This window comes from Brassica napus, chromosome A1 (genome assembly GCF_020379485.1).
Source record: "Brassica napus cultivar Da-Ae chromosome A1, Da-Ae, whole genome shotgun sequence".
NCBI lineage: Eukaryota > Viridiplantae > Streptophyta > Magnoliopsida > Brassicales > Brassicaceae > Brassica > Brassica napus.
Window position 1 is genome coordinate 20014452 of NC_063434.1, and position 20459 is coordinate 20034910.

The 20459-nt window shown below is 33.9% G+C and overlaps 2 protein-coding genes and 1 long non-coding RNA gene across 5 annotated transcripts; 2 read left to right on the forward strand and 1 right to left on the reverse strand.

Annotated features, from left to right (window-relative positions):
• Positions 1-9739: 9739 nt before the first annotated feature.
• Positions 9740-11180, reverse strand: LOC106356900. The gene is made up of 6 exons (XR_001272180.3): positions 10936-11180; positions 10734-10823; positions 10542-10620; positions 10288-10441; positions 10022-10105; positions 9740-9932 (listed from the first exon to the last, which is right to left on the reverse strand). It is a non-coding gene; the product is annotated as an uncharacterized LOC106356900 (long non-coding RNA).
• A 244-nt stretch (positions 11181-11424) lies between these two features.
• Positions 11425-13187, forward strand: LOC106422499 (F-box/LRR-repeat protein At3g58980-like). Its single transcript, XM_013863280.2, has 3 exons — positions 11425-12436; positions 12584-12733; positions 12813-13187. Exons 1-3 carry the CDS (start codon positions 11564-11566, stop codon positions 13104-13106), a joined length of 1317 nt encoding a protein of 438 aa, XP_013718734.2. The 5' UTR covers positions 11425-11563; the 3' UTR covers positions 13107-13187.
• Positions 13188-13939: 752 nt separating this feature from the next.
• Positions 13940-19781, forward strand: LOC106361239. Of its 3 annotated transcripts, XM_048736055.1 has the most exons (19): positions 13940-14897; positions 14987-15388; positions 15489-15587; positions 15673-15720; positions 15798-15866; positions 15955-16029; positions 16126-16194; positions 16262-16411; positions 16502-16573; positions 16652-16723; positions 16789-16923; positions 17022-17090; positions 17184-17270; positions 17348-17707; positions 17791-18219; positions 18355-18608; positions 18696-18777; positions 18902-19286; positions 19383-19781. In XM_048736055.1, the coding sequence occupies exons 1-19, from the start codon at positions 14046-14048 to the stop codon at positions 19646-19648; spliced, it is 3975 nt and encodes a 1324-aa protein (XP_048592012.1). In that variant the 5' UTR covers positions 13940-14045; the 3' UTR covers positions 19649-19781. The 3 variants fall into 3 exon arrangements, with proteins under 3 accessions (XP_048592012.1, XP_048592016.1, XP_048592014.1); XM_048736059.1 differs by lacking the exons at positions 16262-16411; positions 16502-16573; positions 16652-16723; XM_048736057.1 differs by lacking the exons at positions 16126-16194; positions 16262-16411; positions 16502-16573.
• Positions 19782-20459: the final 678 nt, after the last annotated feature.

Genomic DNA, 20459 nt, shown 5'->3' on the forward strand with positions numbered 1-20459 from the left:
TACACATGTTTTTCACTATCCACATGTACAATAGTTTATAAAAAGTCACATGTACGTTGGTTCTTTGTACAGTGCACAAGTTATGATATCTGATGATTCTAATGATTTTAAGTATCTTGTTATAGTTCATTTTGATCATACTAGTATTTGTTTATTGCATTTGTTTATTTTTGGCATATCACATGGGCTAGTAATGCAAATTCCGAAATTTAGGTGTGTCATTAGTTGTTTTTATTCTATTTCATAGATGTATTCTTACTAAAAGGGGTTAAAATATAGTTTCTGAAGTTTGAGACAAAATTAAGGACCAACTTTCACATTTAAAAAATATTGGGGTTACAAAATAAATAACAAATAAGTTTAGGGACCAAATATGCAATTTTCACTTATTTTGCCAGTATCAGAGCGCGCCGGAGAGACATGTAGGTCACGGCGACGATGAAACATCACGTTTCGACGATGAAACATCACGTTTCGACGGCGAGAGCTTATGTCACGAAACGTCGAGGACGAGAGCTTAGGTCACGGCTACGAGGACACTCAACGATGGCGAGAGCTTAGGTCACGGTGACAGCATAGTTGAGTTGCAAAACACATCCTAAGATGAGAAGGACAAGTTGCGGCGGAAAATAAGAGATGCGACAGAGAAAGAAGAGTTACAGCAGCGGAGAAGGGGGAGTGTGAAGAAGAAGCTTTGATAATTTCTGATTTTTTTAATATGTTTTTAGGTTTAAATGTTTAGTCCCGAGAGAAAGAGAAAAGTAACTAGTTTCCAAAAAATGTGGGACCATTTTAGTTAGATGAGTGATTTTAGTTAACAAAAACTACCTTAGTAGTCATACTACCTTATAGTGATATTAAAAACTTGAAACTGTCTTACAATGTAATATTTTCATAAATGAATAGAGTAAGAGAGAAGGAAGAAGATGGAAAGAACATGTTCTATGCAAAGAGCTGGCCTAAGAATTTTGTCAACTATTTTTTTAGATTTGTCACTCAATCAATAATAAAAAAAAATATTATTTGAGAGACATACAAGGGTTCTATTAATGTTGATGCTCTTATGTCTATCAATAGAGAGAATTACACTTTGGGAGACATTGTGATTTGTAGGGACGTTCCATTTGGCAGGATTTGTCCATCAACACAGTTCTTCTATATGTTAAATGTATATCCCGTTTATCAAATTCGAACAGAAAAAGGAAGTGTGGATATTTTTTTATGGACGAGTTTTTTATGCGGATGGAATTGGGGATGAGAAATGCGTGGATGGACAAACCCTGCAAAATGGAGCATATTCCTCATAGATGGAGCAATCCTGGATAATTTGTTTTGTTGTAACCTGCCAGCACAATTCTCAAAAATCTTTAAAATACAGATGTTGAAGTTTTTTGGTTTTGATTAGCTTCCTTATATCCGAGATAACACACACTAGCATCATCGTTCGTGCTTTTGCTGCAAGGAATCATATCCTGGTGAGAAAATTCTCGGTCATCACAAGGAATCAATTGCTCCAATACTTCTCTCTTTTAAAAAAAAATCTCAGATACTCCTCATCTATAATTCATTTCATTTTCATTTATTTTTAATTCGAAATCTGATAAAAAATCTAATATACCCAATATGAATCAACTTATTTACACAACATGCCATTAAACCTAATTTTATCTCTTATCTCTACAGATCTAGATTTCATTTACATTCTTCATCTTCTTTCTCTCTTCTCTTTTTCTCTCTTCTCTTTCATTCTTCGATCCAAACTTTTTTGTCTTTAGTTTTCTTCTTCTTCGGGTGTTCTGCTTTTCCTTTTGTTTTTCTTTGAATCTCTTCTTCTTCGAATCTCTTCTTCTTCGAATCCATTCTTCTTCGAATATTATATGTTTTTCCTCTTTTTTGATTTGTTGTTCTTTGTTTGCAATTTTAGGATTCTTCTTCTTCGAATCTCACATGTTTTCCTCTTTCTTCTCTCTTTGTCTCTCTCTTTCTCTCTCTCGCACTACAGATCTGGCTTGCTGCAAGAATATATGAGAAATGTGAAAGTAAAACTTCAACCCATAAACAAAATTTTACCAAGTTATACAATCGTTAAAGTACAACTTTGTAAAACTGTAGAACTTGGTTAAACTAGGTTCAAAGTATTACAAAGTTGTACTTCGACAACGGTACAACTTAGTAAAACTCTGTACTAGTTTTATCAACTCGTGCAATCGTTGGTAAAACTGTATAACTAGGTTATAATTTTACCAAGTTGTACCTTGACAAATGTACAACTTGGTAAAACTAAAACCTAGTTATACCATCTTCGAGGTATAACTTGGTAAAACTATGACATAGTTATACCAAGTTTGTACTTCGGCAGTGGTGTAACTTGGTTCAACATGGTTTTTAGTTTTACTAAAATTCAAAATTCAAATTTTGAATTTGATACCCAAAATTCAAAATTTAAATTTTCAATTGAGGAGGAAAAACGTAAGGGCAAAATTGGAAATCTCTTATTTCACTAAGAGTAGAGAGTATGCAAGATTTCGTAAGAGTATGCTAGATCACTTTTTGCTTCATTAAGAGCATCTAAGCATTTCTCTCTGAAATAACTGTAATCTTGTAATCCCTTCTTCATCTTCTTTTTCTCTTTATTTATCCTTATATTTTTCTTTGCTTTTCTTCCCCTTCTTGATTTTAAAACTTTAACTAATTTCTCAAAGACTCAATTTTTATATTTATTTTGTCAAATATTATAAAATCATAATAAAAAGCTATTCCTTTCTTTAACAGATGAACTATCTTGTGATGGAGAGAAATGCTCAGATGCTCTTAATGAGGCAAAAAGTGATCTAGAAGATGAAGAAGGGATTACAAGATTACAGTTTTTTTTTTTTGTCATCTACTTTACATACTCATATAGACTCTGTGAACCAAACTGGGAGATCTTGATCCATGTGAACAACAAAAGACGTTTCCTTCCTAGCGCTACGGGCTAAGCTATCCGCCTGCTTGTTCTGCGTTCTTGGAACATAGATAATCTCTGCACAGGAAAAACTCTCTTTCAAGCTGTTTATATCCTCCAAATAACTTGCAAATGCTGGCCAGTCCTCTGGTGTTGAAACCATCTTCACCAATTGAGAACAATCCATTGCAAACGTAACCTGAAATTGTCGTAAGTTCTTCATACATTCCATTGCCCATAACAAAGCTTCCATTTCTGCATGAAGTGGAGAAAGGGACGCCCGGACATTCCTTGCACCCATCAAATCCGCAAAACCCTCTAGAGTACTATACCATCCTTGTCCTGAGAAAATATCGTTGTCTTTCCAGGAATCATCCGTAAAACACCATCTTCCTGGGATTGACGGAAGAACCATTGCACCAGCCTGTTGAACCCTCCTTTCATCAACATTACAGTTATTTCACGTGAAGCAAAGAAATAGAATAAGTGGTTACAATTTTTTAGTATATCTTTATTATTGATTTTTTCCTTACTCATTAGATTATATGTCTCTTAAATAGAGATTAAGTTAGACATTTTAATTTAATAAAGTGTCTTACAAGTACAATGTATCTATAAGTATAATTGATAAGACAAAATATATCTTTAGGTCTAATTTTCTCTTCCTATAAAGGTCAACATTTTGAATGCATATTTTGGTCTTTGTCTAAACTTCCAAATATTTTTTTTTAAATTTCAAAAACTATCATCTAATTTTAAAATTAGATGACAATTACTGTGTTACTTGGAATGAGAAAATTATAAATATTTTTAAAATAATTTAAAAAATATAAAAAAATATTTTTAAATAAGAACAAAAATATATAAAATACATTTAATATTTAATCAATTTAAAATTGCATGACACACGTAAACACACATTTTTGTGTACTTCGCTGAAACAATTTAAAATACTAGTAATCTATAAAATTGTAAAACTAATAATGATATTTAAAGTATGCTATGTAGTTTTCGTGCTATAAATGTTGTTTTCGAATGAGTGTGATTTATAAAAAAATAAACCATGGAGTTTTTCTTCAAGAAAAATTATAGAAATTAAAGAAAAACGAGAGATTATAAAAAATATTTTTACAGTACCCCTATTCTTTGAATTATTTACATATAGTATGTTCTTTTTAATTATCATCCAACATTTGTGTCTAGGAATCAAAACAATTGAGAATAAACAATATATAATGAATTGAGATATAAAAGCCAAAGATCATTTATAATCCTGTTTATATATGTTAATACAAAGCAAGTGAAGGTTAAAGTGTTGAGATAGTTGATTAAAAGATTCACTTTTTGTGTTTGTTGTAAAAATTAGATTCTAAAGTTGCTAACATAAACCTAAACCTAATTAATGTTGTGCAAATGTAAAATGCGATTTTCTTTAATTGTTTGTCTGTTCTTGTTTTTTCTATTTGTGTTCATTTATATTTAAAATGGGTCAAAGTTTTTTGTAATAGAGAATAAAATATTTAGGAACAAAATTGTGTTTCAAGTTATTCATAATCTTTATATTCTACCAAACTTTAAATTTTAATAATATTAAGTGGACGAACTAGGGTCCAAGTAGTCTAACCCGCAACGGATTCGATTTTATTTTGAGTTGATTACATAATGGGCCACATTCTGTCTTTCTCTTGCACTAAGAGACACATTGCACATGTGAAGCACTTTCCTTTGGCCAAAGACAAAAAACAGACGAATATACCCTTATCGAAGGCAGCTTGATTTTTTGATTCTCAAAGGGAAACCGGTTTGGCCTATGGAGCTCGGTTTATTTGTTTCCTAGGAGGCATTTATTGGTTAGGCTTATTGAGTGAAGTGCCTTAATCTTGACCGTCGGATCTGGATCTTGTGGTTTCAATCAAAGGCCAAAATTGAAACTTGAGAAGTAAGTCAGCTTTGATAAGGACGTGAATTTATTGTGTTGGATGTAGAGAAAGCGACCGAGCACACTAAGTTTTTGTCTTTATTGGAGCTGTTCTTGGCAGAAATTGAAGGTTTCAGTTTGTTCTTGTTTTTGGTTTGACATTTATAGATCCAACTGCATTTCCTTGAGTTGTGGACGGGTGGGCTGTGTACGGAAGGATTTTGGATGGTAGAAGCGTGGATGGGTGAAACGTTGATGGGGAATGAAGGTGTTTGGAGATTGTGGATTGGTGAGGTGTGGATGGGTGAAGCATGGACGGGTGAAGCATGGACGGAGGAAGAGTGGACGGGTGAAACATTTATGGGGATGAAGGTGTTTGGGGATTGTGGATGGGTGAGGCGTGGATGGGTGAAGCGTGGACGGGTTCACCAGTTGTTGACTTGCTGTGAGAAGTTGAGCCGTAAAGCTGTGCCACGTATTGGCTGACGAGTGGAGAGTGGATGTGATCTTCCTCCATAGGAGTTAGCGACTGTGACAAGTACAGGAAGCAGCGGATATTTAAGAACGGCGGAATGGCGGAGAGTGTGTGAAGAACGCAAGGAGATGGAAGGAGAGACTGTAAAGAACTTAGATCTAGGGTTTTCAAAAATCGCCGCAAGAAGGAAGCGTTGGAGAGAGAGAGAGAATTGTAAAAGAGAGAGAGAAAAATGTGTTAATCTGAATTAAAGATAGGGTTGGTACAATTGGTAAACCAAAATATAGGATTTCAACCGGTTTGTTTTTTCTACTTTCTCTACCATAAGGGTATAAAAGACAATGACTAAGGAAGAAGTATGTCACATGTGCAATGTGTCTTGGAGAGTAAATTCAAAGACATAAAGTGTCTTGGAAAGTAAAAAAATCTTTTATTTTAGTCCGTGCGTATTGATCTGTCCGCGAGTTGCAATTTGCATATACATGTCCAAACCGCTCCGCTAATGGGCTACTTGAACGTAATTTGCGGGTTGCGGTCTGCTTTGATATCTCTAGTTAGATGTCATGGAGGTGACGGTTTAAAATCTCTAAGTTACATACTTTTGTTTAAAAATAGCTTTTAAAACGATATAGTTTTGTCTTGACCAAAAAAAAAAAAACAAACGATATAGTTTTGTCATCAATAGACAGATGTCCTATGAATTTTACTTCTTGTATTGACCAGTTTTTGATTTCACAGATTAAGTCGCAAAAAGAAATTATATTGAGGATTTTTTTTTTTAGACCCAAAAAGTTTGATACATACATATGACTTTAAATTCATTTTCATAATTAATGTTACACTAGGTGGTTTCATGCGCCGAACACAGAAATAAATCTTTCAAAATAATTATATATATAAATATAATTTCATTTTATTAATTTAAAAAATGAGAATTTCATGTTTACCACTTTCATGGTCTATTATTCATCTTTACCACCACTAAAAGGACATTTTCAAAAATACCTTATTCATTTAGTAGCAAAAAAATCTTATAATCTTGTTCTATATATATATATATATAAATAATTATTTAAATAAACAAATAAAATAATTTTTTTATGTTTTTTTGTATTATATTTTTTCAAATTTAAACTTCTTTATAATTTTTGAAAATCAAAAATTATGTTTGAAACTATTTTTTTTAAATTATATGTTTTTAAGTATTTATTTATATATTTATTAGAATCATATATTTTACATTTCAAAAGCCCCACCACACCCCAGCTCTAAATTATAAGTCTATATTTGTTAACCTAGAGCAATGTTTTTTGAACCCAGACCGAACCGACAGTCAGAGCGGGTTGAACCATGAACCAAAAATAATCTGGGTTGGGTAATGCTAAAACCCAACTAAAATCGAATCAGTTAAAAACTCATATCGAACCGTCAAAAACCCGGGAACCGGCGACCCAATGAACTGGCCAAACCCCGGTTCGTAAATAACCCAAAATTACGTTAATGAAACAATTAATTTTTATTCTTTTTTGATTAAAAATAAAATTTATCTAAGATTAATAAAGTATCGTCTCTCGTCTTTTTTTTTGGCGTCTCTACAACTCATAAATTACAAGATTCACAAAGTTTAATATTCAGGTCATGATATTTTTTTGTCTACTTTCTTACTTTGTTTAAATTTTTATTTCATGATCACTTGTTCTGAAGATGTTAAATAATTAAAACATTTACGTTTCTGAAATTTGTATTTCAAAATATAACTTTTACCTAATGTGTATATAATTTTTTTTAAAGGTGATGAAGATTTAGAGTGATAAGATCTCCGAATAAAGTTTAAATGTGCTTTTCATGTTAATTTTAGATTTTAATTGTTGTTTTAAGTTTGGCTACACATTATGGCTATTTAAACATTTTATTTGATAAGATCTATTTTTTAAAAAAAAACATGTGCATATTATATATAAAATATCATTCAAATTTAGTTTAATCTAAGTAAACCCGATCGAATCCGGTCGAACCACAATGATCCATGACCCAAAAAAATTCGGTTCGTCATCCGGTCTGGTTTTAAAAACACTACCTAGAGGTATATATGTCTTTTACCCTTAATTAAAAGTAGGGATAAAAATGGTTAGTGTAAACATGAAAAGTGGTACTATGAATATGATATTTGTAACAATTTTCCGTTTAAAAATAAAGAATAAAATCATAAATAGTTAGTTATTATTTATTTTTCCATTTGACTTAACAATATTTAGTTTAATTTTTGGTGTAGTGAAGTAAAATTTAATTAAAATGAAAATTTCATCTATCTTAGTTTATATATTTAAGACTATAGCTCTGAGCATATTTTTTTGTTTAAATTCTATCACATCTAAAAAAATTATTTATTTTATTTATCTCAATAAATAAATAATCACCACACAACAATTATTATATAACATTTAAATACAACTAAATTTAATATATTAAAAACTCATTAATACCTTTGGATCCAAATATAACGTAAATATTTAATTATCCATAAAATTAAAATTTTCATAGTTTATTTGTTAAAATTATTTAATAATTTCATGAATACAAATAATTATACGAAATTACTTACTTCTTTTATTATAAATTCACTTTATTAAAAAATACATATTTAAAGTTATATTATTTTTTTAGAATTTTAATAATAATTATATATATAATATACATTTATTAAATTTTTTCATGTAATAATTAGAAGGAAGACATATTATCTCTTTAAGTAAACTATATCACATTTTTTTTTCAAAATGAATGCAGGACACACAAAATTTAAAAAATCATTTTCTAAATAACTAGGGTCGGCCCGCCCTACGGGCGGGATATACTTTAGTTATGATCTAGGTTATTAAGTTTTCGATTTTGTGGTTTGAGTTTCAAGTTTGCATTTGCGAACGATGTATATGATAATGATTTTTGTTTTTTTAGAAAGTTTTATGTGAGGAGGAATTATATGTGATAAAATATATTTTGCTTGTTTACGATAGTTGTTTATATGATATTTCAGTTTGCTATATATATTATTTATATCATGTTTTTGTTTATTACTTTTTTTTATAGGGCAATTCTCTTAAATATCTCTTTTTAATTTTTTTTATCACAAAATAGCATTTAATAAAGAAAATGATCAAAATAGCTCTTTTTATTTTGAAATTTTAATCTATATTTTTTTTTTTTAATTTGAAATCATATCCTCAAAATCTCACTCCTTAACTCTAACACTAAGTCTAGATTAGTTAATCCTAAGGTATGAATGTATATTTTCCCTTTAATAATAAAAGTTTTGGTCATTTTCTTCACCGAGAGTTATTTTTGTGACAAAAACTTTAAGAAAAAAATTATCTTACAGAATTTTTCTTTTTTATATGTTATTTAATGTTTATAATATATTTTATATAATATAGTTTATTAAAATTATAAAAGGTAAAGCTAATATCAAATATTCACTGTTTTAAATAAAACTAAATTATCTCTTATTTAAAAAGTATATTTCATACCAAATAAAATTTTTTTTCTAAAACACTGCATAGGAGTTTTTTTTTTAACAATGAACATTGTACATGAGTTAAATTCACTAAAACTTCTATAAAGAATATTACTATGTACCCCTTGTTCGGTGGTTTGATTGATTACTTGTTTGTCAAAGGATCAATGGACTTAGATTAGATGCTTTAATTTATTTAAAAAACCCATTTGTTGCTTGTCATGCAATGTTACAATTAGAGTACATGTACGATGTTATTTTATTATGCACTAAGCCTTTTTTGAGTTCCAGAAATTAGACTATTTAATACTGTTTTACTTTTGAAACTGGTTTAGTGCATTCATTTGTGGTTACGTACTTCTCGTCCACTGTAAATTTTGAAATAGTGTATCATATTGTTAGAATATAACGAAGAGGCTCAGGTTTTAATTGATATGATTAAAGCTGGTTTTGATTGACTGAATGTTTTTCTAATAAAAAGGATATGGGAAGTGTATGTACAACTCTATGCACCCCCAATAATTCATTTAAGGTGTGTTCTTATTTTATCTTTTGTATTATAACTAATAGAATAACAGAAACCATGAGGGATGAATTTTGAGAAATCTGGTGATGGTTATATTCACTGTGAACCCTATGATTTCAATAACCAGGATACGGTTATGCTTGCAAAAACTGTGTTGTTGGAGCTCAGGCAAGTGCTAAGGTGATTACATCATACAAATCTTTAATGACTGAAGTTGATAGTTCATGTCGAAGCTCTAAAAGATATGTCTGATGTGCAACATTCTTCATCTCCGTTTCTAATGTGAGGTGAGAGGATAATACATTGGCTTTCATAATTATTTGAAATATAACACGTGTTACGCTATTTTCTAATAAACCTCAATATTTGGAACTGGCATAAGTAAGTAGATTGTTATTGTTTGACTAACTGTAACTACTTGTTTGTGTGACAGTAATAGTTAGGAAAAAAAGAGAATGGGGTTCTCAGTACAAAATTCTTAGTTTCTGCAAATACAATTCTTTGCTTGTAGGTGACATTGTTTAGAATACAACTCTTCATTAACACTCCTGTCATTTCCTGCACACAACCAGCACCAAAAGCATATGTTTTTATGATAATCTAAGTATAAAACATCTCTCTGATACAAAGAAGGCAAGGTGTAGCACCTGTTGAGGGTAGTCTCTGTTTTCTAAATGTGAATTGATGATCAGTTTCCCAACACGGTGAAGAGGCAGTAGATCTCTCTCGCCCTGTTAAAACAAATAATATACTACTTAAACACAATATACCTTTTTAAGGAAAATGTTGAGAAATGGGATATGTAACATATGTTTGGACCAGGTTTGATCTTCCTCCTAATTCTATATATCCCTGCATATCCCAGACCACTGATTATAGAACAGACATTAACTTTTCAGAGCAAGACAAATACCTTTCTTCCCAACCTCCATTGTTGTTTAGTTTCTCGAAGGAAGTCAACACCTTCACGCATAACCAAATAGTTTTCATATGTTTTACCAGTTCGTGCCAAGCCTCCAAGAGAAAACCACGTTGCATACGTGTAGCAAACTACCCAACTTCAATACCTGCCAATCATAAAGAAACACTTCTTATACATCAGTAACTTCTCCTGACCATTCTCTACCTTAGTTGTACAATCTTTAAGTTTTAAGGGATCATATGCACCATGAACCATCTGCCTCTTGAATCTTGAGTGCTCCCTCCTTTTCATTGGTGGCTGGAATGGAAGTCGCCTGAAACACATCTACAAAAAGAAAACATAATTAATAAACGGTATTGAAATTAACTCCTAAAAAGTCAGAACAAAGCAGAGTTTGTTTAAAAACTAAGATTATTATGAGTTTCAGAAAGGGAAACCTGAGAATCGACAAAGAGCATGTAGACACCCATCATCAACTCGCCACCGCGTCTAACGTTTCTGGGGTCCTAGAATCTGAGCAGCCAGACCTCCAAATCAGAAAATAGATCAGGGGATCAATACGATTATGAGTGAATTAGATAGAGATGAGAGAGCTGAGAGATATGAAGAGAGTATGAGTTCTAGCAGAGCAGTACTCACCTCTATTTATACTGTTTAGAGACCGCCTTTCACAAAACATTGAAGATGAATCGTGGAGGGATGATCAATGCGATTTACCACACAGCCATTAATAAACCGTTTCAGATCCAATGAAGAATTGCAGAAGATCCGCATCACCGCCGCATAGAAGAAGAAGATCAGATTTGTTTTTTTTTTTGTCTAATCATTATTAGGGTCTGCGCAATTGACATTACCACCATACTGGGCCGTATCGACGAAATAATTAGATAACAAAAAAGAAGGCCCAAGACTACTCCTTTTAATGAAACGGAGCGGAGCAAAGGGTGGACACGTGGCACGACCTTATGAAGCAAATTTTCTACGTGGATTCCTACGTGGCACGTCCAGGAGTGAGGGAAACTCTTTTTTATATAATTAGATGTTTAGGGGATAGTTTTTTTTTTGACAAAAGGGCTTTTATGTTTAGGGGATAGTTATTTGTTTGGTTTAGAATTTGGTTCGATTTAGTTTTCAAAACCAGACCAAACCCCAAATTATACAATAAAACCCGACAACCCTAAATCATAGTTTTTTTTTAAGTGTTAGTTTTCTTTTCTTAGTTTCTCCTCAGCCTTGTCGGGGACTCTAGGCTTTCTAGGCGAAAAAGATGGATAGGATCAGCGATTTACCTGATGAGACTGTTTGCCAAATTTTATCTTTTCTTCCGACAAAGGAAGCTGCATTAACTTCTGTCTTCTCAAAGAGATGGAGGAATCTGTTTGCCATGAGTCCGAATCTTCATATTCGTTTTGTTGAAGTTGACTTTTGGAAACCCAAGGCCAAAAGTAACATGAGTTTCATAGACTTCGTCGACAGAGTATTGGCTGTGTCCAGTGATTCTACCATTAGGAGATTCTCTATGATAATCCGACGGAGTGTTGAACCAGCTCATATCAATCGTTGGATGATTAATGTGCTGAGCCGTGGCATCTTGGATCTTGGTCTGGACACACTCACTAAAGATGTGATTACAATGCCTTTAGAGATATTCACTTGCAAGACAATTGTTAAACTGAAACTAGGAAGCCTCGTTAAATTTGCTATGGTTCCTGAGAATGCTTATCTTCCTTCTCTTAAGACTCTGTTTCTTGTTCATGTTCGGTTCTCTGGTTGCGAGTTTGAAGCTCTTCTTTCTGCTTGTCCTGTGCTTGAGGAATTAACCTTGCTTGGTTGCCCTTGGGATCCGAAACAGTGTCTAACCATTTCGTGTACTACTCTTGAGAGACTCACTCTTTCATGTAAAGGTACAATCGCATGTAGTCTTCCTTGGAGCTTTTCTTTTGATACTCCAAGACTTGCCTACTTAAACTACCGTGGTTATATTGGAGATGAGTATCCGATTGTTAATCTCCACTCCCTTGTTGAAGCTAAGCTTTCTCTTGAGTTCAGGGGATCTCCTAATGAAAGCAATCCAATGAATCTGATTAATGGGTTAAGAAATGTTGAGGTCCTCGACCTGTCGTCTCTTGAAACCTCAAAGGTACTTTTACTTTCATCTTGAGAACATGGAAAGGCATTCGTTTTTTAACTTTCCTGTCTTTTTTCTTATAAAATGAAAATATTTCTTGAGGTTTCGATTATCTGATTAAAGATTGGAGTTGATGACTAGTTTGTTTTTCCTTTTCAGTTATTATTTTCATTTTCCGAATTAATCCCACTGTTCGAAAAACTATCTCGTGTATCTATTGCAACTGAGGTCCAACACGCGTGTTGGAGTTGGAAATTTCTGCCACTACTGCTTAAAAAGTCTCCAAATCTGAAGACTCTTGTCATCAAGGTATATGAAAGCTCTTGATATCTCAAAACCAAATGTTGAATGAAGAATCTATAATTGATCATCCATGTTTCTGTTTTAGGGTCCCTTGCACTTCTATGATGAATATGGAGAAGAATCTGAACCTCTAATTTGTGAATGCTTGTCGGAATATTCATTCCTATCCTCATGTCACGTGAAAATCCTAGAGATAATCGACTACTGCGGAACTAAAGGAGAGATGGGGCAAATGAAAAAATTCCTCGAGAAATTGCCATGTCTTGAGCTGGTTAATATTCATGCTAGTGCAAAAGCAAAGTTGACATTCTGCACAGACCTGCAAGTGCTTCCCAGAGCTGGCAATATCCAGCTTAAGTTTTTTTCTTTCCAAAACTAATTATGGATCAAAGAACTAGCAAATCCAAGGAATGAAAGTGTTTGGGGGGGGATTTACTAGCTGGATATTTTTGCAATAGAGATAGTTTGGCTTTTGGTCCTCATAACATGATTATAAAATCTTTGTGGATATTTTTTTGTGTTGAAATATCTATCTTCCAAAATATTATTTAAAAAGTGATTTTACTGATTTGTCATATTCTCCATAATTTTAGGTTATTTTGCTTAATTATTATGTTTTTATTAGTTTTTAGTTGAATTATTAATTTATTATTCGTTTTTAACTGAGTCGTCAATTCATTAATTTAAATAATATATGGGCAATTGTCAATAATAGCACCTTTTGAAGTTTTCCTTCCCAAACTAGCACTCAGGATTAGAAGTCACAAAAATAGGTTTCATTAAAGGGGTAATTTACCTTTATACCCTTTGTTATAAGAATAGAAAAAAAAAACATTTCATTTCATTCGATCGCGAATCTTCTCCGGCTCCTCTCGGGAATCTTCACCCTCACCGGCACTGTCGTCTCCGACTCGGGAATCGTCGTCTCCGGCTCGGGAATCATCTTCTCCGACTCGGGAATCGTCGTCTCCGGCTCGGGAATCATCTTCTCCGACTCGGGAATCGAAGTCTCCGGCTCGGGAATCATCTTCTCCGGCTCGCTAATCGTCTTCTCCGGCTCGCTAATCATCTTCTCCGGCTATCTAATCATCAGCGTCACACTCTCTACTCTCAAAATCGGTAACTTTTTAAAATTAGGGTTTTTGAATTAAAATTTGGGAAGCTTGCGTTTTGATTTTGATTTGTGTGTTACTCGTTCTTATTAACAAGCGAAGCAAATGAAGACTTTTGTGTTGTTTTGTATTTGTGTTATTTCAGGAAAGCCTTCCAGAAAAGTTTGAAATTTTTTTTTTCCTTGTTTACGCAGGATAGAAACAAGATGGCAGATTCAGTACCTCTAAAACTAGCACTGCCAGAGCTGAAGTATCCTATTGGTTCACAGCCAAAAGAAAAGTCAGCAATCAACCAATACTCTGGTTCAGATTATATCTCTATTGTCAAAAGCATCCTAAAACCAGATGAGATGATAAGAGTCCGAGGATCATTTCTGGGACCTGTAATGAAGCTCAGTGAGAGAGGATTGAAGTTATCAGCAAAGATAGTCTACGCCATTCTCACTAGAAGCATCGTTTCTGTCAAGGAGAATGAAGGCTGGTTCCATTTCGGTGCGCAGCCAATGAGGTTCTCTATAAGAGAATTTCATATGATGACAGGCTTGAAATGTAGTGGTGCATTAGAAGGACCACGAAGGGAAACCGAGAGATTTAATTGGGAATTGCTAAAGGGGCGTAGTCATAAGTTAAGTGACGTGGTGGACCAGCTCAGAAACACAAGAGAAGATGCTTCTGAGGAGAGAATATGCCTCGCAATGCTCATCCTGGTAGAGAGCATATTATTGCGGAAGAGCAAAGGAGGGAGTTTTCCTTTGGAATATGCGAAAAATGCACAGGATATGACATATCCATGGGGAAAAGAGGCTTACATTGTGCTCCTGAAGTCAATTCAAAACGCTGTCGCGAATCATTTGGAGAATAAATCCAAATTTGAGTTGCAAGGTTATCCTCTAGTATTCCTTCTTTGGATACTAGAGTCGATTCCTTTGCTAAGGAATAAGTTCAGTAAGTGTGTACCAACAGTTGAGGTTCCTGGGCCGACTTACTTGTGTGAAAAATACACTGAGATAGAGAATCCATCACTTGATAGGGTTTTACAGGTTGAAGCTGATACAAAGGTAAGCTTTTCCAAGTATATGTTTCTCAGTTTATTTGGCTTTTTCTTTTTAATATGTTTCTCATTGGTCTTTTTTTGAAATATTCTCAGCTGAAGGTCCATTGCATACTACCTTCTATTCCTCATGATCCAGAAGATGATATCTCCATGGAAGACAAATATAGTGACGAGTTGGAAACAGTGAAAGATGTAACAAAGAAAGGGTACAAGATTACAGCCGATGACTGGGAAAATAGGTGTGTAGACACATTTGACACATTGGATGCTCTTATTCAAATGATGGCAAATAAGGAGACTGGCCAAGCTTCTACTCCGATTGATGAGGATTCAGTAAATGAAAAAGTGAACAGGATCATCACGGTAATGGAGGAGAATCTGAAGAGCATGAAGGATCGAATGTCATTACTGGAAGAAGAAAACATACATCTTAGAGCTCGTGTGTCAGAGTTGGAAGGAAACAGCAATGTTTTTCCCACTAACGTGACACAAAAGGTAAATTCTCAAAACATCTTCTTTTACATTTGCATTTTCAAGTATTTTTTGGAAGATCTTGTACATATTCTTGAATGCCTTCCTAATATTTGACAAACAGCGATCCAGTGGGACACCTTTATCTCCAATGTCTCACACGCAACCATCGAGTGAGACACCTTTATCTCCAATGTCTCAACAGCCTAATTTGACACATGAGGTATGTAACCAATAAATATTGTTGAGTTTTGAAGTAATATTTGGAAAGCTTTTGTACTTCTTGAATGCATTCCTGATTTTTGCAGGAGACAATGATTGAATCAGCTGCATCTCCAAAGTCTCAACAAAATGAGGTATATGCTCAAAAATTATTAAGAAAATATTTGGAAATTCTTGTACAAAATCCTGAATGCCTTCCTGATTTTTGCAGGATTACACGCAATCATCGAGTGAGACGCCTTTATCTCCAATGTCTCAACAGCCTAATTTGACAAATGAGGTATGTAACCAATAAAATATTGTTGAGTTTTGAAGTAATATTTGGAAGCTTTTGTACATATTCTAGAATGCATTCTTGATTTTTGCAGGACACAATGAATGAATCAGATGATGAAACTCATGCCCTTGATACTCAAGTATTCTCTCCTAATCTGACAAAAGAGGTATATGCTCAATGATATTGTTTTCACAGTTGGAGTTTACAAATTAGTTTTGGGTGATTTTTTTTTACATATAAAGGCTTTTCTGATTTTTGACAGAAAGAAACAGAAACGTCTACCGGTGAGAGGCCATCCAATCCTAATCAAGATGGAAAACCAGATGATGAGGTAATATTTATTCTAGAAATTATAGTTGAATGTATTCATGATGGCCATTCCTGATATTTTTTTGCAGATTGTGAGAGAGAAATTAACAAGTGAGTCACCTGCTAGTCAGAGTCAAGTTTTGCAGAAAGAAACAGTAGAAATGAATGAGACACCTTCTTCTCCAATAGCTCCAAAGAGTATTGAAACTCCCGTTTATACTCCAAGTCAGACTCAGCAGGTACATGGTCAAAAAAAATCTTGGATTTTTAAGTTAATGTTTGAAAGCTTTAGAACGTACTCTGGATTGACTTCGTGATAATTTTTACAGATTGAGAGAGAGCCATCGGATGACACGCCTGCCCTTGATACTCAAGTTTTTACTCCTAATCTGACAAAAGAGGTATATGCTCAATGACAGTTGGAGTTTACAATTAGTTTTGGGTGATTTACATATATAGACCTTTCTAATTTTTGGCAGAGGGAAACACAAACCTCTACTGATGAAACGCCACCCAAAACTAATCAAGGAGAAGGAAAACCAGATGATGAGGTAATATTTACTCTAGAATTATAATTGAATGTATTCATGATGGCCTTTCCTGATATTTTTTGCAGATTGTGATTGAGTCACCTGCTGCTCAGACTCAAGTTTTGCAAAAAGAAACACTGGAAATGAATGAGACACCTTCTTCTCCAATATCTCCAAAGAGTATTGAGACTCAAGTTTTTACTCCAATTCAGAAACAGCAGGTAAATGTTCAAAAAATCTTGGAGATTTCAAGTAATGTTTGAAAGCTTTTGTACGTGTTTTTGATCCCCTACCTGACTTTTTTTTGTTTTTTTTGCAGACGGTAACAGAGGAAACGTATGAGGCTACACAGCCATTGACTGAGATCATTTCAGCAAACAATAAAAAGGTAAGCATAGAAATGTCTTTCATAAGTACAACTTGAATTTTAAATTGTAGAAACTTCTTCATAACTACCTCTTTTATTTTACTGTTATTACAGGAGGATACACATGCTGTGCATTACAGACCCTCCTCTCCATTGTCTTCACTAATTGCACTAGTTATTGAAGAAAATAAGAATGCTTTGGTAAGAAGAAATATTTAAAATGTTTAGGTAATATTTTTCTATTCAACTAACTCTTACCATTTACTTTTGTCTTATAGAGTGAGACAGAAACTGCGACCCAATATTTTTCTACAAGTGAAGGAGAGCATTCACAATCAAGCAGAAAGAATCAAGCGGAAGAATATCTCAAGGATACTACAGGACCTACTACTGAGCTAGTTTCCACAGATGTTTCGAAGACACAGCCTCTTACTCCGCAAACACAGCACCTTCAGACAAGTGAGGGAGATCAATCCGATGAGACACCATCAGAGCAGAATCAAGCAGAAGAAAATCTCAAGGATACTACAGAACCTACTACTGAGCTAGTTTCCACATATGTTTCGAAGATGCCGCCTATTACTCAGCAAACAGAGCATCTTCAGACAAGTTCTATAGATTTTTCAGAAAAAAACGAGGTATGCATCGAGTATATTTGATCTTAAATTATTATTCTAACAATTTAAAACCGCTGATGTTACTGAATCTTCATTTTTAATAGGTTGAAGTAAGCAGGCTTCTAGCTCACTTTCAAATAGGCGCAGAGGTTGAAATTTTGTCTACTGATGACGAAATATGGTATCCAGGAAAGGTTGTTGATCTTAAACTGTGTGAAGGACTAGAGGAGCTGACAGTTGAGTACACGACACTCTTCACAGACCAACATAGACTTCAGAAACTTCAGGATACTATCACGGCTGACAAAATACGTCCTGCAACACCAACTAGTGACCAAAAATCCTTTGAGATGATGGATAAGGTAGAAGCCTTCTACAACAATGGCTGGAGCAGCGGACAAATTAGCATGGTACTTGGTGATAACACATACTCGGTGTGTCTCTATACTTCTATGGAAACTATTCTATTCAAACATTCAGATTTGCGAATTCATAGAGAATGGAAAGATGGAGTCTGGAAGATGGCAGATAAGGTAAATCATAACTAGAATTATACTTCACGTGAATTGTTTGATATACATACATTTTAGTTTCAGGAATGGTTTCCAGAAATTCCGATTGCAACAAATTTGATAATATTTTGCTTGGTGTCTATTGTTTGATTAAAGGTGAAGCCTGATAAGAAAAGGAAAGCTGCTGCCTCATCACAAAATTCAGGAATGGATAATGTTTTCCTAAGAAGGAGCGAGAGGGTGCCTAAACGATCTAGAGACACAAAAACTCCATTCAAGTCTGACAGAAATCCGGCTTTAACTGTAATACCTGAGATTATACCTGCAGTTGATCCGTTTTCAACTCCTGCGGAACATAAGCTTTCAAGGCTTCAAAATTGGATGACATTAAAGCCCGGCATGCATGAAACGTAAGCATGTTTCTGTCCTTGTCTATATATTCTTATATTTATGTATAAGAGGTTTGGTAATTCCTTTGAATCTTTAATCGACTGCAGGTCCCTATCAATCAATGATAATAAGATAAGGAAATCTTTCTTTCAAAGCATGGAAAATGCAAAAAAGGACCTTAAGAAAGAGGTAATTTGTTTACATATGTTCTTGCCTTGAGCTTTTTTTTTAAAAAAAAATTCAGGAAGGATTTGTTTAGTTTCAGGAAATTATATAGTAACAAATTAGATAATGTTTGCCTTTTTTCTTGCAGCACATTGATGGAGCCTTTGCAATGCTAAATTGCAGAAGAAATGAGAATGCTGCTTGGTTCCACAACTACAAGATTCCAAAGGCGTGCTTCCTACCTATGGAGTTCTTGCATTGCTTGCTCTCTGATGATTTGGCTTACAAGAAAGAAAAGGTCAAAGGTAAAAAGATTTTCAACGATTTATTTAAAGATACTGTGAGAGGGAAGGTATATCCAGAGAAGACATGGGGAGAAGATGTTGATGTTGTGTATGGGATTACTCTTGGAAAAAAAAGCAATGTCTGGATTGGGATGGAAATTCATTTGAAGAAGAAAAGAATCACAGTATATGATTGTTTTCAAAAGGAAAGCAACAGCATTGATATTCCTCAAGTGAAAAAGTTGGCAGGTATGTATAAACAATCTGTATTTGATGTATTCATCTGTTTCTTGGTTTGAAATATTCAACTGATTCTATCTTGATATTGATTTTTAAATATGACAGTGTTGATTTCTAATCTGCTGGTGGAATCTTCTGGTGATGAGGTAGATAAGGTGAAGATGATTCCATTTGAGATTGAGCAGGCACAAGGTTTACCCAAGACAAAACATCCTTTCAACTGTGGGATATTTCTTGTCAAGATTCTGGAGTGCCAGTCATTGAAGATAGGAGACATGACAAAGATTAATGATGACAATGCATTGGAGCTAAGGAGAACCTTGTCTTGTGAGATCTTCAACCAATTTGTGGATGAGAGCTTTGGGAAATGAGAATGATGCATGAAAACATTTTTTGTTTTAGTTAAGACTCGGTTTTAGTTATGACTGTTTATTTTGTTATGTTGTTGGCGTCTGGTTACATAAGAAAGATTGGAAGGATATCAAGTATTTTATTTGGGTATCATATATCTTGGAAGGTTAAAATATTGTTTCTGGATGGGTTTCCAGAAAAAAAGTTAAGTGTTTCAAATGTAAAAAAGTAGGCCTGGGCGTTCGGGTACCCGTTCGGGTTCGGATCGGGTGATTCGGGTTTTCGGGTTTTCGGGTGGAGAGGTGTAGAACCCGTTCGGGTTATTTAAGAATTCGGGTCGGGTTCGGATTATTATGGATCGGGTTCGGTTATTTTCGGGTATAATTGAAACACCCAAATTGTATAAGACCTGATTTAAAAAAAAAATATTCAAAAGCTTAAAACCTGAATCGATTGTCAAATAACAAAGTTTCAAACCAAAAACAAACATCCTAGCCGAAACAGAGTAATATATTTTGCAATAACAAACCAAATCCAAAACATCAACCAAACTTAAACAAAAATCATAGAGTTTTGAGTCTTCACCCGAAAACATGAATCAAAAAAACCATGTAAACTTAAGAAACTTGAAAGCCATCTGTGACACCAAACAGAAACAATTTTAAATATTAGTAGAGTAGACAAGCAAAAGAAATGCAACACACGTATAAAATTTATAACATGTTTTAGCTCTTACCTTGAACCAAATCTATATTAGCTTAGTCCTCTAGTCTCGTGGCTGTGATAGATGTTCATACTCTGTTCAAGTAATGCAAAAGTTAGTGTTAGCAA